This window comes from Anolis sagrei, chromosome 13 (assembly GCF_037176765.1).
Source record: "Anolis sagrei isolate rAnoSag1 chromosome 13, rAnoSag1.mat, whole genome shotgun sequence".
Taxonomy (NCBI): Eukaryota; Metazoa; Chordata; class Lepidosauria; order Squamata; family Dactyloidae; genus Anolis; species Anolis sagrei.
The window spans coordinates 7,113,948-7,130,866 of record NC_090033.1 but is presented as its reverse complement, the minus strand read 5'-3'; the positions used below and the strand labels follow the sequence as shown (position 1 = coordinate 7,130,866).

Genomic DNA, 16,919 nt, shown 5'->3' with positions numbered 1-16,919 from the left:
CCTTCCATCCTTCCCTCCCTCTTTTCCTTTCTTCCGTCTTTCCCTCCCTCCTCTTTTCTTTCCTTCCTTCCTCTCTTCCTTCTTTCCTTCTCTCCCTCATTCTTTCCCTCCTTCCCATCTTTCCTTCCTTCCCTCCTTTCCACTCTTTCCATCTCTTCCTTCCTTCCTTCTTTCCCTCCCTCATGCCTTCCTTCTTTCCTTCCTTCCCTCCCTCCTCCTTTCTTTCTTTCCTTCCTGTCTTCCTTCCTTCCCTCCCTCCTTCTTTCCTTCCCTCCCTCATTCTTTCCCCCTTCCCATCTTTCCTTCCTTCCTTCCCTCCCTCCCTCTCTCCTTTCCACTCTTTCCATCTCTCCCTTCCTTCCATCTCTCCCTTCCTTCCATCTCTCCCTTCCTTCCCTCCTTCCCTCCTTTCCATTCTTTCCATCTCTTCCTTCCTTCTTTCCTTCCCTCTCTCTTTCCCTCCCTCCTTCATTCCCTCCCTCATTCTTTCCTTCCTTCCCTCTTTCTCCCCTCCCTTCTTCTTTCCTTCCTTCCCTCCCTCCTTCCCTTCCTTCCCTCCTTTCCACTCTTTCTATCTCTTCCTTCCTTCTTTCTTTCTCTTTCCTCCCTCCTTCTTTCCTTCCCTCCCTCATTCTTTCCCTCCTTCCTTTTTCCTTCCTTCCCTCTTTCTCTCCCTCCCTTCTTCTTTCCTTCCTTCCCTCCTTCCTTCTTTCCTTCCTTCGTCTTTCCCTCCCTTCTGCCTTCCTTCTTTCCTTCCTTCCTTCCTTCCTTCCTTCCCTCCTTCCTTCTTTTCCTCCCTCCCTCCATTCATCTTTCCCTTCCTCCTTTCCTTTCTTCCCTCTTTCCATCTCTCCTTTCCTTCCTTCATTCCTTCCCTCCCTCCTTTCCTTCCTCCTTTCTTCCCTCCTTTCCTTCTTTCCCGCTTCCCCCCCCCCTCTTTCTTTCCCTCCCTCCCTCCTTCCTTCTTTCCTTCCCTCTTTCTAGTCCTACAATGCTGGCTTCACTGTTGTTTACTGACTGGTTCCCTCCCAGTCCCAAGTCACCTCAAAGCAGTCTCCGAAGTCAATGTGGAGAATCTTCCCACTGAGTCGGTCGAGCATGAGGTTGGAGGGATGCCTGCGGAAGGAGGAGCACAGCACACATTATTTTCCGTGAAGCCTTGGCCACACCACCTTTGCTGTGTGTTTCCGTGTCCCGTGGGGTTGATTCATTGCACCTTCTCCCAGAGTGGGACACAAGGAGGCCTCCAAAACATTATTTGAAAACATCCACACTCTTATGATACGTCTTTCAAGGAAAACAAGGGTCTGTTTCACTCACCTGTCCCCGAGGCCCAGGATATAGCCGACCATGGACATCACCGCCAGCGAACGAGTGTAATTGGTTCTGCGGTCAAACCACACCTGCAATGGAAAAGAGAGCAGGAAGTGGATCGAAGTAGTGCATCAGAATCAGTTTTGGAATACATGAGGATAGATTAATGTGTATGGGTAATGTGACTGCTGAGTAAAAATGTAACCCCCTTTGTTTGTTAGTTAGCCAATGGGAGTTGTAGTTGCTGGGATTTATAGTTCAACTACAATCAAAGAGCATTCTGAACCCCACCAACGATAGAATTGGGCCAAACTTCCCAGAAAGAACTCCCTGCCTTGAAGGGACTTGCTGGTGTGAGCCTCCCTCCAGCCTTGCCCGCTCTCCCTGGCCTGCACATGTGCACCACGCTGCCATACACTGAGCATGCCTGCTCTCCCCTCCCTGTGTGGAGTCTCAGAAATAGATCTCCCCTTGGCTGAGAGGCCAGTCAATCACAGCAGAGGAGGGCAATGTCTTGAAGGGACACACTGGCACGAGCCTCCCTCCAGCCTTACCTGCTCTCCCTGGCCCACACATATGCTGAGCAAACCTGCTCTCCCCTCCCTGTGTGGAGTCTCAGAAATAGATTTCCCCTTGGCCAAGAGGCCAGTCAATCGCAGCAGAGGAGGGCTATGTCTTGAAGGGACACACTGGCACGAGCCTCCCTCCAGCCTTACCTGCTCTACCTGGCCCACACATAAGCTGAGAATGCCTGCTCTCCCCTCCCTGTGTGGAGTCTCAGAAATAGATTTCCCCTTGGCCAAGAGGCCAGCCTGTCACAGCAAAGGAGGGCTATGTCTTGAAGGGACTCACTGGCACGAGCCTCCCTCCAACCTTACTTGCTCTCCCTGGCTCCACACATACGCTGAGCATGCTCGCTCTCCCCTCCCTGTGTGGAGTCTCAGAAACATCCATCCCCTTGGCTGAGAAGTCAGCCTATCACAGCAGAGGAGGGCTGTGCCTGAAGGGACACACTGGCACGAGCCTCCCTCCAGCCTTGCCTGCTCTCCCTGGTCTGCACATGTGCACCACACTGTCATGCACTGAGAATGCCTGCTTTCCTCTCCCTGCTTGAAGTCTCACAAACATCCCTCCACTTGGTTGAGAGGCCAGACAATCACATCAGAGGAGAGCTATGCCTGAAGGGACACACTGGCACAAGTCTCCGTCCAGCCTTGCCCGCTCTCCCTCACCCACACATGTACACCACGTTGCCATACGCTGAGAATGCCTGCTCTCCCCTCCCTGCTTGGAGTCTCAGAAACATCCCTCCACTTGGTTGAGAGGCCAGTCAATCACAGCAGAAGAGGGCTATGCCTTGAAGGGACACACTGGCATGAGCCTCTCTCCAGCCTTGCCTGTTCTCCTTCACCTGCACATGTGCACCACGCTGCCATACACCGAGCACACCTGCTCTCCCCTCCCTGCTTGAAGTTGCAGAAATATCCCCTTGGCCGAGAGGCCAGCCTATCACATCAGAAGAGGGCTATGCCTTGAAGGGACACGCTGGCACGAGCCTCTCTCCAGCCTTGCCTGCTCTCCCTGGCCTGCACATGCGCACCACGCTGCCATGTGCTGAGCATGCCTGCTGTCCCCTCCCCGCTTGGAGTCTCAGAAACAGCTCTCCCCTTGGCTGAGAGGCCAGCCAATCACAGCAGAGGTGGGCTATGCCTTGAAGGAACACACTGCCACGAGCCTCCCTCCAGCCTTGCCTGCTCTCCCTGGCCCACACATATGCTGAGCATGCCTGCTCTCCCCTCTCAGCTTGGAATCTCAGAAACAGCCCTCTCTTGGCTGAGAGGCCAGCCAATCGCAGTGGAGGAAGGCTTTTGGTGGGAGGATTCGCTGCCTGTTTCCAAAAAGGAAGGGAAGGACAGGCGGAGAGATCTTCAGCCTTCTATGCCAAAGGGGTTCCCAAGACCCTCAGAAATACGTGGGTGACCTCTCTGAAATCCCTTCGCGACCCCCAAGTTGAGAAACACGGATTTAAAGTTATTGAAAAGTTATTCACAGCATCCGTGCCGGCTGTACCTCCGAGCTGGGGCTCTTCAGCCAGAGCAGCTTGGCCAGGTCATCGCCCGCAGTGTTATTCACGGCGTGTTCAAACACCTCCACCTTCTGCATCAGAGTGAGGTGATCGTAGTCGGGAGCCATCTGGAAAAAGAAGCGAGAGACGTGACCGCTTTTAGCCACGGTCACGTTTTCCTCCAGGACCCCAATATGGCTTCTTGAGGTCGGGCTAAGAGGAACTGCGGGAGAGAATGGAGCGACATGAGCTTGCTTTGAGCATCTGTTTGGCCTGGAACCTGCTAGTAGAAATACTGCTATGTAAGAGACCTTATTACAATCCAAAAATTATGCCAGAGAGCTGTGCTGTTCACCTGCCACCCTCTACTGAAAGAGATGGCGTACCATCTTCTTCTTCTTCCACAAAGGCCTTCTGGCCATTCGCCACAGTCTGAGGCCTTACCCGCAACATGATGCGATGCTCAATGTTGAGCAGGATCTTCTTCTTCTCCCGGTAGTCCCGGATCAAGGCGTGGAGGGTGTCGCAGTGGGGCACCCAGCCAATGAGGCCTGAGTTTGTCGAGAGGGGGATGACTGCATATCTCTGGATGCTGGGAAAGGAAAGCAATGAGGCCAGGTTTTGAAATAAGCTTTGGGGCCAATGTTTTGGGGGCAATTCAGATCGGTTAAAGCTCTGTAATGCAAGGTTACACATCACTGACTACACGCCTGACTTCTAGCCAATTTGTTCATCCTGACAATATAATTCTGCTTATATTCATCTACACTGACGATCACGCCATCAACGCTCAAGTCGGGAGCTTTGAAATACCCAGTTCCTTATAGGATATCTGTTTTTAAATACATTACAACTGTATTTTGGTTCGCTTCTGACGTGATAAATAAAGAGTCAAACACCCGAATTTCATCTATGCTGATGATCATGCCATCAACGCTCAAGCAGAGAGGCTTGAAATGGTCAAATCCATGTTTAACATTGAATCAAACACTGAATCAATGTCTAACATTTACACAAATGACCAGCCACTGCCAGAAGGGACAAAGTTTCATCTATGCTGACGATCGTGCCATCAATGCTCAAGCAAGGAGCTTTGAAATGGTTGAACAGAAGCTCTCCGAAGCTTGAGGTGCTCTTACTGCCCATTATAGGGAAAATCAGCTTTCACCATCAAAGTTTAACATCTACACAAATGACCAAGCACTGACAGAAAAGATTGTTTCATCTACACTGACGATCATGCCATCAACGCTCAAGCTGAGAGCTTTGAAATGGTTGAATCCATGTTTAACATTGAATCAAACATTGAATCAATGTTTAACATTTACACAAATGACCAGTCACTGCCAGAAGGGACAGAAAGTTTCATTTATGCTGATGATCTTGCCATCACTGCTCAAGCAGAGAGCTTTGAAATGGTTGGACAGAAGCTCTCTGAAGCTTTAGGTGCTCTTACTGCCTTTTACAGGGAAAACCAGCTTGCTCCATCAAGGTGTAACGTTTACACAAATGACCAGCCACTGCCAGAAGGGACAGAGAGTTTAATCTATGCTGATGATCATGCCATCACCACTCAAGCAGGGAGCTTTGAAATACCCAGTTCCCTATAGGATATCTGCCTAGATATTTCTTCCATTTCACCCATTATTTCCCTAAAACACTTTTGAACCTTGTCACATTCCCACCACATGTGTATAAAGCTTCCTGTTTTGTCACGTTTATGCCAACATAATTTGAATGGGCTAATTGGTAAGGGAAAAAAGGATACATTTCTAGAGAGGCACCTGAGGTTTTTACGCAGGGAAGTGGGGTCATTGGCCAGCAAGGTGTTCACCAGGCCAAAAAGCTGCATCACTCGTTCATCCTGACGAAGGTCTTCGTGGCCTTTCAGGAGGAACACAAATTCGTGGCCGTTGCTTCCTGCAGAGGAAGAGAAAGGTCTCTTAAGATGGACAGGGAATCGAGGAAGAACCTGCTCCTAAAGGAAACCGCTTACTGTATCACATCATGGGACATATTGTAGTCTATTCTATATCCTTCAGATCTAGAGCGCCTTGTCTCCTGTGCTATGCTAATAATATAATATAATGTAATATAATATATTGTATATACATATATAATATTTATATTATATATTATATATACATATATAATATATTGTATATGCATATATAATATTTATAATATTATAACGTAATGTAATATAATACTAACAATAATATATTATAATTATATATTATATTACATGTAATATTACTAATATTATTACAATATAATGGTATAGTACAATATAGTAATATTTAATACTGATATTGTACTATGCTAATCATATAATATAAGGTAATATAATGTAATATAATATATTGTATATACATATAACATTTATAATACATATTATAATGGCATGCAATACTACTAACAATAATATGATATTATAATTATATATTTATATTACATGTAATATTGCTAATAATAATACAATATGTTATAGTACAATATAGTAATATTTAATACTGATATTGTACTATGCTAATCATATAATATATTGTATGTACATATAATATTTATAATATTATGTAATGCAATATAATACTACTAAAAATAATACGATATTATAATTATATATTTATATTACATGTAATACATGTAATTGTACTATGCTAATAATATAATATAATATATTGTATGTATGTATGTATGCGTGCGTGTGTGTGTGTGTGTGTGTGTGTATATATATATATATATATATATATATATATATATATATATCTTGAAGGCTGCTCTTAGTCCCCTTCGGGGCGAGAAGGGCAGTATATACAGGTCGTAAATAAATAAATCTACGCTGACGATCATGCCATCACCACCCAAGCAGAGAGCGTTGAAATGGTTGAACTAAAGCTCTCCAAAGTTTTAGGTGCCCTTACTGCCTATTACAGGGAAAACAAGCTTGCTCCATCAATATTTAACATTTACACAAATGATCAGCCACTACAAGAAGGGACAAAGAGTTTAATCTACGTTGATGATCGTGCCATCACCACCCAAGCAGAGAGCGTTGAAATCGTTGAACAAAAGCTCTCCAAAGCTTTAGGTGCTCTTACTGCCTATTACAGGGAAAACAAGCTTGCTCCATCAATGTTTAACATTTACACAAATGATTAGCCACTACAAGAAAGGACAAACAGTTTAATCTACGTTGATGATCATGCCATCACCACCCAAGCAGGGAACTTTGGAACAGTTGAACAGAAGCTCTCTGAAGCTTTAGGTGCTCTTACTACCTATTACAGGGAAAAGCAGCTTGCACCATCAATGTTTAACATTTACACCAATGCCAGAAGGGAAAGAGAGTTTCATCTATGCTAACGATCGTGCCATCACCACCCAAGCAACAAAAATGGTTATCAACGACCTTGAAATGGTCGTTGAGAACTTCTTAACGTCTCACCCATTAGAGTCAACTTCCTCGGCCTCTGTTTGGATGTGATCACTTGCAGCGATGGAGCGATGGACTGGATGCGGATGATTGGCTGGTTGGGGTCGTAGGTCCCAGGGACGGCCAGCTCCAGATCCCGGCACATGAGGAGCTTCGGGGAGACATACTGGAGCTCCAAGGAGGTCAGCTATTCGTTCGGAGGCAAAGAGAAGAGTCTCTTTAATAGGGAGGCATCTACATTCCCACTGAACAACCGATACAGGCAAATCCATAATGGGGAAACATGCACTGCTCCCTTCACCTGCGGCAATTGCTTCGAAATGCGCCGGAAAACATGGTAGTAGAGATCCCAGGCCTGAGTGAGATCCTTAACGTTTCCTGATTTCATGTATTTCCTACACCACTCCTGGGCTTCCATTAAATCTCTGCCATAAGCCTGTAGAATAACAGAGGAATAAATATAATTACTGTAAATAAATTTTCGGCCTCGCAGCTTCCAACCTGTGACAGATTGCGGAGCGATCCAATATGGCTGCCACACAGGGAGGATGAAATCCCTACCTGATTGAAGGAGGTCTCCTTGAGCGTCTGAGGCCCGCGCTCCATCATGGCGTGCAGCGGCTCCAGCACTTCAAACATCCCCTTGACGTTCCTCTCCCCGAAATACAGGCGGGAGGCCTCTTCCAGCCCTTCGTGCCACATCTCGTGCCAAAGGATGGCCACGCGGATGAGCTCTTCGCTCACCTGGGAACGGAGAAGAGAGAAACCATGAGTTTCATCTATGCTGATGATCATGCCATCACCGCTCAAGCAGGGAGCTTTGAAAGGGTTGAACAAAGGCTCTACGGAGCTTTAGGTGCTCTTACTGCCTATTACAGGGAAAACCAGGTTGCGCCATCAATGTTTAACAGTTACACAAATGACCAGCCACTACTAAAAGAGACAGAGAGTTTCATTTACGCTGACAATCGTGCCATCACTGCTCAAGCAGGGAGTTTTGAAATGGTTGAACAAAAGCTCTACGGAGCTTTAGGTGCTCTTACTGCTTATTATAGGGAAAACCAGCTTGCACCATCAACGTTTAACATTTATACAAATGACCAGCCACTGCCAGAAGGGACAGGGAGTTCCATCTATGCTGACGATCGTGCCATCATTGCTCAAGCAGGAAGCTTTGAGATGGTTGAAGAGAAGCTCTCTAAAGTTTGCACCATCAATGTTTAAGAATTACACAACTGACCAGCCACTGCCAGAATGGACAGAGAGTTTCATCTATGCTGACGATTGTGCCATCACCACCCCAGCAGAGAGCTTTGAAACAGAAGTTGAACAGAAGCTCTCCGAAGCTTGGGGTGTTCGTACTGCCTATTATAGGGAAAACCAGCTGATTCCTAATCCATATAAAAGACAGACAGATGCTTTCCACCTTAAGAACAGACAAGCATTTTGAGCTCTGAGGATAATCTGGGAAGGAATCCCACTGGAGCATTGCAGCACACTAAAATATCTGGGAGCCACTCTGGATAGTGCTCTGACCTACAAGAAACATTGCTTGACTATCAAGCAAAAAGTGGAGGGTATAAACAATATCATACGAAAGCTGACTGGCACAACCTGAGGATCACAAATAGACACAGTGAAGACATCTGCCCTTGCGCTTTGCTACTCAGCTGCTGAATACGCATGCCTAGTGTGGAATACATGTCACCACATCAAAACAGTGGATGTGGCTCTTAATGAGACATGCCGCATTACCATATGATGTCTATGCCTTACACCACTAGAGACATTACCCTGTCTAGCAGTATTGCACCACCTGACATCCGTTGGGAAATAGCAGTTTGTTACGAAAGGACCAAGGCAGGGACATCTCCGGCCCACCCCCTGTTTGGATATCAGCCAGCATGCCAACACCTTAAATCAAGAAACAGCTTCCTAAGATCGAGAGATATACTTGCAGGAACACTTCAGCAAGCCAGAGTCCAAAAGTGGCAGAAAACATGCACAACGGAGGACCTTCTTATAGCAACACCAGAGGCACGCCAAGTGGCCAAAGGACATTTAGTATAATGTCAAGGTTTTTTTTAACTTTGTTGTTTTTCTATACATTATAGCTGTATTCTCAGTTTGCTTCCGACACGATAAATAAATAAAATCTGGGAGTGGAGACCTCACGACTTCAAGGAAAATATGGAGATGTGAGACAGGCACATGTTGGAAAAGGCTACGCCGGGCCTGCAAATCCACCCGTGTTTTTCTAGAAAGACCTATCTATCGGTTGCAAGCGGCGCAGTTTCCTGCACGTGGCCTTTCCGGTGGATTTTCAGCCGGATTCATGGCCTGGCCATGTGCTGCTCTGCAGGAGCAAATTCCTTCCCATTGGGAGGGAAAAAGAACAACCAAGGGCTATGAGAGCACTGCAGCCACTGCTAGAGGGAGCCAGCGCATCACCATTCCCATTCCAGCTGAATTAAAAAGTGGAGGGACTTGCAAACATTTCTAGTCTCATAAGTATGTATGTGGCTTGCAGACAAGCCCCTGCCTCCCCAAAGCACTATAGCTCCCACTTTTCATGAGACACCAAAGGCCCTCCCTCCAAGGACACTGCAGGTGATAGACAGCACCGTAAACATGTCCTAGAGCCCTGCCAATGCCCTCTGCAAACACTATACTGCCCACCACCCAAGTGATGGTGTTCATTTAGGGACAATTTCATCCTAAATTATATGTGTTTCCTCCACCACAGACATCCTAGTGTTTCTTTCATGTGTTTCCTCCACCACAGACATCCAAGTGTTTCTTGTGTGTGTTTCCTCCACCACAGGCACCCCAGTTTTTATTTCATGTGTTTCCTCCACCACAGACATCTGTGTTTCTTTCATGTGTTTCCTCCACCACAGACATTCAAGTGTTTCTTGTATGTTTCCTCCACCACAGACACCTCAGTGTTCATTTCATGTGTTTCCTCCACCACAGACATCTGTGTTTCTTTCATGTGTTTACTCCACTACAGGCATACCAGTGTTTCTTCCATGTGTTTCCTCCACCACAGATATCCCAGTTTTTCTTTCATGAGTTTCCTCCACCAGACATCCCAGTGTTTCTTTCATGTGTTTCCTCCACCACAGACATACCAGTGTTTCTTTCATGCATTTGATTATTATTTTTATTAACTTTATTTGTACCCCGCTAGCATCTCCTGAAGGACTTGATGCGGCTTACAAAGGCCAAGGCCTCAATAAAACAACAACGTAATAATACACATAACATTATAAAGCAAATCAAAACATTAAGCAAAACAGTAAACAAAAACAACACATCATAACACAATAAAACTATTCTTCACCATCAGTATTTCTTGAATGTGTTTCCTCCACCACAGACATACCAGTATTTCTTGTATTTGTTTCCTCTACCACCGACATCCCAGTGTTTATTTTATGTGTTTCCTCCACCACAGGCATCCCAGTGCTTCTGACTCTCTCCATTGGTGTGGAATTTGCATGGCCCCGCCCACTGCTCTCCCTTAACCCTACAGCCAGAGAGCACACTGAACCCCACTTAGCAAACTTGCCAAACATAACAAACTTTAAGTACTGATGGAGTTTCAGGGAGTTAACCTGGCATGATGGGAGTCGTAGTTCACCCACAACCTTATGCATTTGGTGCAAGTACAAAATTGACTTTTTTCGAATTACCCAGACAACGCTGTGTACCCAAGCTAGTGACGAATTAAAAAATTACACACTAAAAAAAAAACCCAGAAAGGGAGGAAGAACTCACCATCATGGCCTGCTGGACCAGCGTGTTGCTGTGTTCGCACATGTTCTTCAGTATCTTGTTGGCGGCGTTGTGGCGGGCAGTGGTGGTCGACTTGGAAGCCACCGTCAAGGGGTAGATCAAAGCCTGGGGACGGAGGGGAGACAGGCATAAACAGTCTGGAGGCTCAAGAAAGATTCGGCAAAGGAGGAAAGGTGAAGGAAGGGAAGCTCACCTGCGGGTGGTAGCGGCCAATGTCCGTCAGAAGCTGGTAAATGAGGCGGCCCACCAACGGGCGAGGGGTATCGATCCTTGCAATGAGCTGAGGGATTACCTGGTTGGGATACGGAAATGAACACCGGAGTCAAGCATCATTCGTTAAGTCTATTTTTTCCTCAAATGCATATATATGTATGTATATGTGTGTATATATATATGTGTGTGTGTGTGTGTGTATATTTATATATATGACATTTCTATGCCACCCTTTTCACCCCAAAGGAGACTCAGAGCGGCTTACAAGATATACATACATGCAATATATTATATTATTAGCATAGTACAACATCAATATTATATAGTACTATATTGTACTATACCATTATATTGTAATATTATTAGTAATATAAAATATATAATTATAACATCATATTATTATTAGTATTATATTGCTTTACATTATAATATTATCAATATTATATGTATATACAATATAGTATATTATATTATTAGCAGGTGGGGCTTGAAGATTTTGGGTTTTTGGGCTAATTTAATAAGAAAAGGAGTCCTGGTACTCGAACCAGACCCTTACCTGTAGCCAGGTATCGATCTGGATGGCCTTGACCCCTTCCACCAAGGCCTCGTTGACCTCAGGCCAGTGGCCATAGTCAAACCACAAAGTAAGGACTCTGCAGAAAGAGAAGCTGAGTGAGTTCTTTCAAGTTACTGCCTTCAAAAGCTTCCAAACCGCACAGGCCAAGATTCTTTCCCTCAAAACAAAACCTTGGAAACAAAATAATCTTGATAATGAAATGCCTGAGAGAGGACACTGCTGAATCTTCCCTTCCATTCATACCTGAGAGTGTCCTGCAAGTTGTTTCCTCGGGACAAGGAGATGGAGCGGAAGAAGCCCTGCACGGCTGGAACGGTGTACAACAGCAGGGTTTTGGACAAGTCCTGTTGAGGAAACAAATATTTTGCCTATTGATTCTCAGGAAAGTGTGCAAGGAGGAGAGTAAGGTGCGCGAGGAGGAGAGGAAGGCGTGCGAGGAGGAGAGGAAGGCGTTCAAGAGGAAGGTGAACAAGGAGAGAAAGGCGTGAGGAGGAGAGGAAGGTGCGTGAGGAGAAGATGAAGGCATGCAAGAGGAAGGTGAACAAGGAGAGGAAGGCATGCAATTAGGAGAGGAAGGTGTGTGCAAGGAGGAGAGGAAGACGTGTGAGGAGAAGGCATGTGAAGAGGAGAGAAAGGCGTGCGAGGAGGAGAGGAAGGGGCATGAGGAGGAGAGGAAGGCATGCGAGGAGGAGAGGAAGGTGTTCAAGAGGAAGGTGAACGAGGAGAAGAAGGCGTGTGAGGAGAGGAAGGCATGCAAGGAGAGGAAGGTGCGAGGAGGAGAGGAAGGCATACAAGAGGAAGGTGAACAAGGAGAGGAAGGCATGCAAGGAGAGGAAGGTGTGTGCGAGGAGGAGAGGAAGGCGCGCGAGGAGATGAAGGTGTGCGAGGAGATGAAGGCATGCAAGAAGGAGAGGAAAGTGTGTGCGAGGAGGAGAGGAAGGCGTGTGGGGAGGAGAGGAAGGTGCGCGAGGAGAAGATGAAGGTGTGCAAGGAGGAGATGAAGGCATGCAAGAGGAAGGTGAACAAGGAGAGGAAGGCATGCAAGGAGAGGAAGGCCCGTGCGAGGAGGAGAGGAAGGGACATGAGGAGAGGAAGGTGCGTTCAAAGAAAGGCGTGCGAGGAGAGGAAGGTGTGTGCGAGGAGGAGAGGAAGGGGCATGCAAGGTGTGCGAGGAGGAGAGGAAGGCACGCGAGGAGGAGAGGAAGCTGCACACTCTCTCCTCCCCTCTCGACACAGCGACCCAGCTGGGTTGCTGTACAGAGCGCTGAGGGTCCTGGTGGGAAGGCGTGGGGCTGAAAGCCGGGCTACTTTCAGCCCCCCGCCTTCCCGGCAGGACCCTCACTCAAGTATAATCCAAGGGGGGCTTTTTCAGCCTAAGAAAAGAATTGAAAACTTGACTTATACTCAAATATATACGGTATGTAATGAGATACCTTAGAGATGGGCGCCCGAGTCTACATACATTCCATATGTACACCTTATATACATATTCTGAAAGAATATCCACAAGACTAAAAAAAAAATTTTGGACGCCAAAGTTTCCATACATGGACCCATTGGGAAGCAGAGTGACTCTCTCTCAGCCACCCCTGGATAAGGGATGGGTGGTAGAAGGCAGAAAGAAACCCGCAAAACGAGTACGAGGCCCACCTCTGTCACTTTCTTCTGGACCGGCGATGGGACGGGGCTGTTCTCGGTGCTTTCGGCCTCGCTCTCGCTGTTGCTGCCCTCCGCGTTGGCGCTGGCAACGCTGGCCCCGCTGGTGTGGCGCAGCTTCTTCTTCTCGTCCCGGGCCTGGTTCTGGTGCTTGTAGTGAAGCACAGCCTCAAAGTTCATCACTGCCCAAGCGTGCCAGGCCTGCGGAACATCAAAAGCACAATTCAGCAACAAGCTGCCTCTTGCACTACTAAATCAGAGATTGTAGATTGAGGAGCAGGTTATGCCGGAGAATTAACAATCTCGCTGTTGTGGTTCAGCCAGCTGATGAAGATGAGGGGTTTGGGGGATACAGGGCCTGATGGTTCAGTGGGTGCCCAGACAGAGGGGGCCTTAGAGCAAAATGGTTTTCCAGCTGAGAGAATGGAGGGATTTTTGGAGCAAGATGTTGTAGCTGAGTGTGAGAGTGAAACTGCTTTGGAAGCTGACAGGCAGGGAGGGGAGGATAACATTAGCTCATCCGAAGAAGCAGCTGGCTTAGACAGAGATACCAGGCTGCTTCTGAGAAGGAAATTCAGGTGCAAGAAAAGCTGTGAGGAGAGGCAGAAGCAGGCCTCTCAAGGTCAAGGAATGTGTTCATGTTTCACAGCCCTTAAATTATTTATTTATTTACAACATTTATATGTCGTCTTTCTCAACCCGAAGGGGACTCAGAGTGGCTTACAAGTAAAAAGTAAATACAATATATTATATTTTTACCATAGCACAATATTAATATTATATATTACATTGTACTATAACGTTGTACTATAATATTATTAGTAATATTATATTTAATATATAATATATAATTATAATATATTAGTAGTAGTATTATATTGTATTACATTATAATATTATCAATATTATATGTATATACAATATATTATATTATATTATTAGGGAGAGTGAAACTGCTTTGGAAGCTGACAGGCAGGGAGGGGTGGATAACATTAGCTCATCTGAAGAAGAAGATGAATTAGAGATATCAGGATGCTTCTGAGGAGGAAATTCAGGTGCAAGAAAAGCCGTGAGGAGATGCAGAAGCAGGCCTCTCAAGGTCAAAGGAATACGTTCATGTTTTGCAGACCTTAAATTAGGGGGAGTGAAACTGCTTTGGAAGCTGACAGGCAGGGAGGGGAGGATAACATTAGCTCATACAAAGAAGCAGCTGTTTTAGACAAAACTGTTATGATTTCAGATCTTGCAATGTTGCTACTGGAGTGAAAAACTCCCGTTTTGTTCCTGGTTCATGCTCTAGCTCAGGCATGGGGAACCTTCGGCTCTCCAGGTGTGATGGACTTCAACTCCCACAATTCCTTGAGGCCAAGGTAAGCCTTTGGGGTGAATGCTGAGCCTCAAGGAATTGTGGGAGTTGAAGTCCACCACACCTGGAGAGCCGAAGGTTCCTGACCCCTGCTCTAGCTCAAGGCCCAAGATTCCGAGTCAAGATTTGCTCCTTGCTTTATGGATTTACCTGTGGATTCATGCTCTGGTTTTGTTCCCCCCCCCCCCCCCCCCGGTGGTTTATTTACCTTGTACCAATTGCGGTCATGCTCCGTGGAGGCACTGTAGTACTGCAGGACCTTGGGGATGGTGCTCTCGTTAATGCCTTGCAAATTCAGTTGCCACTCGCCCAGTTTCAGGAAGCAGCTGAGAAGAGGAGAAAGCAGAGGAAGCAAATGAGACACAGTTTATGAGAACTCCAATTTATGATCTTGCTGCCAGGAGTTGACCTTGGTACGATGCATGGTCTCCTTGAGATCTTGAGTGCTGTTCGGACACCCCAATGAGATGGCGGGAGGTGGTGTACTCACCGCGCCATGAGTTTGTGGAGCTCTTGCCGATGCTGCTGGTCTTCGGTGGCAATGGCATGCTGGGCCTGCTGCTGCATCGTCTGGACAAAGTGTTGCATGTGCTGGAAAGCGTCGATCTAAAACGGAGAGTGTGAAGACACGCGTTAACACGCCACATTGCTGTTGTAGTGTGTATTAACAGTCTTATTATCCTCCAAGGTGAACGGAACCACCCAAACTGGGCTCTACAAGCCAATAGGGACTCCACCACAGACCAAAATATCTAGGCCAGGAATGGACAAACCCATTCAAGGCCCGGACAAGGCCCCTTGGGTTCTTTTCTCAGGTCCTTCTCTTTCTAATCATCCTATCTTTCCTTCTCTCTCTCTTTCCTCCCTCCCTTTTGTCCTTCCTTCCTCTCTTTCCTTTCTCCCTCCCTTTCTTTCCTCTTTCTCCTCCCTCCCTTCCCTTTTGCCTTCCTTCTCTTTCCTCCCTCCCCTCCCTCTTTCTCTCTCCCTCCATTCCCTTCCACCCTTTTGTCCTTCCTTCCCTTTCCTTCCTCTTTCCCTTCCTTCCTTCCTTCCTTCCTTCCTTCCTTCCTTCCTTCCTTTCCTTCCTTCCTTCCTCTTCCCTCCCTTTCTCCTTCCATCCTTCCCTTCCATTCTTTCGTTCTTCCTTCCCTTTTGTCCCTCCTTCCCTTCCACCCTTCCCTCTTTCATTCTTTTCTTCCTCCCTCCCTTCCCTTTTGTCTTTCCTTCTTTCTTTTATCCTTCCTTCCATCCTTCTCTTCCTCTGTCTTCCTTCTCTTTTTCCTTCCTATTTCTCTTCCTTCCTTCTACCCTTTCATCCTTCCTTCCTTCCTCATTCCCACTCTTGCATCCTTCCTTCCCTCTCCTTCTTTCCCCATCCTTCCTTCCTTCTCTTTTTCATTCCTATTTTCCTTCCTTCCTTCCATCTTTCCTTCCCTTGTTCTTTCCCTCCCACCCTTTCGTCCTTCCTTCCCTCTTCCCTTTATCCTTCCACCTTTTCATCCTTCCCTCCCTCTTTCCTTCCTTCCTTCCCTCCCTCTCTCCTTTTCTCCTTCCTTCCTTCCCTTTTGTCTTTCCTTCTTTCTCTCTTCCCTTTATGCTTCCCTTCCACCTTTTCATCCTTCCTTCCTTCTTTCCTTCCCTTGTTCTTTCCCTCCCACCCTTTCGTCCTTCCTTCTCTCTCTTCTTCTTTCTCCTTCCTTCCTTCCTTCCTTTTCTTTTTGTCTTTCCTTCTTTCTCTCTTCCCTTTATACTTCCCTTCCACCTTTTCATCCTTCCTTCCCTCTTTCCTTCCTTCGTTCCTTCCCTCCTACTTTTTCATCCTTCCTTCCCTCTTTCCTTCCCTTGTTCTTTCCCTCCCACCCTTTCGTCCTTCCTTCTCTCTCTTCTTCTTTCTCCTTCCTTCCTTCCTTTTCTTTTTGTCTTTCCTTCCTTCTCTCTTCCCTTTATGCTTCCCTTCCACCTTTTCATCCTTCCTTCCCTCTTTCCTTCCCTTGTTCTTTCCCTCCCACCCTTTCGTCCTTCCTTCTCTCTCTTCTTCTTTCTCCTTCCTTCCTTCCTTTTCTTTTTGTCTTTCCTTCCTTCTCTCTTCCCTTTATCCTTCCCTTCCACCTTTTCATCCTTCCTTCCCTCTTTCCTTCCTTCGTTCCTTCCCTCCCACCCTTTCATCCTTTCTCCCTTCTCTCCCTCTTCCTTCCCTCTCTCCCTCTTTCTTCTTCCATCCTTCCCTTCCTCCCTTTCATCCTTCCTTCCAGTCCTTCTAGCAGGGAGTACTAGCATGCGGCCCCCAAGTTAGAACGTTTACCCAGGCCTGATCTGGCCTCATGCAGTAAGCATTAGAAGTGTCTCCGCCTTCTTTTCCAAATAATAATAATAATAATAACAGCCAGCAGAGTGATCTTGTCTGCTGTGGACTCATCTTCTTGTGTTTCAAATAATAATAATAATAATAATAATAATAATAATAATAATAACTATTATTATTTATACCCTG

At 46.4% G+C, this 16,919-nt stretch overlaps 1 protein-coding gene across 4 annotated transcripts in view; it reads right to left on the bottom strand.

Moving 5' to 3' along the window:
• The window catches only part of MTOR (mechanistic target of rapamycin kinase), a 101,135-nt gene that overhangs the window by 4,610 nt on the left and 79,606 nt on the right, over positions 1-16,919 (bottom strand). For all 4 annotated transcript variants that reach the window (XM_060758886.2, XM_060758891.2, XM_060758887.2 and 1 more), the window contains 15 exons: positions 14,919-15,034; positions 14,637-14,754; positions 13,057-13,263; positions 11,650-11,750; positions 11,386-11,482; positions 10,810-10,908; positions 10,599-10,721; positions 7,377-7,559; positions 7,117-7,251; positions 6,828-7,002; positions 5,164-5,299; positions 3,824-3,971; positions 3,385-3,507; positions 1,321-1,403; positions 1,044-1,116 (listed from right to left, as the gene is read on the bottom strand). In XM_060758886.2, the coding sequence (XP_060614869.1) occupies positions 1,044-1,116; positions 1,321-1,403; positions 3,385-3,507; positions 3,824-3,971; positions 5,164-5,299; positions 6,828-7,002; positions 7,117-7,251; positions 7,377-7,559; positions 10,599-10,721; positions 10,810-10,908; positions 11,386-11,482; positions 11,650-11,750; positions 13,057-13,263; positions 14,637-14,754; positions 14,919-15,034 (1,917 nt within the window). The remainder of the gene's footprint in view (positions 1-1,043; positions 1,117-1,320; positions 1,404-3,384; positions 3,508-3,823; positions 3,972-5,163; positions 5,300-6,827; positions 7,003-7,116; positions 7,252-7,376; positions 7,560-10,598; positions 10,722-10,809; positions 10,909-11,385; positions 11,483-11,649; positions 11,751-13,056; positions 13,264-14,636; positions 14,755-14,918; positions 15,035-16,919) is intronic.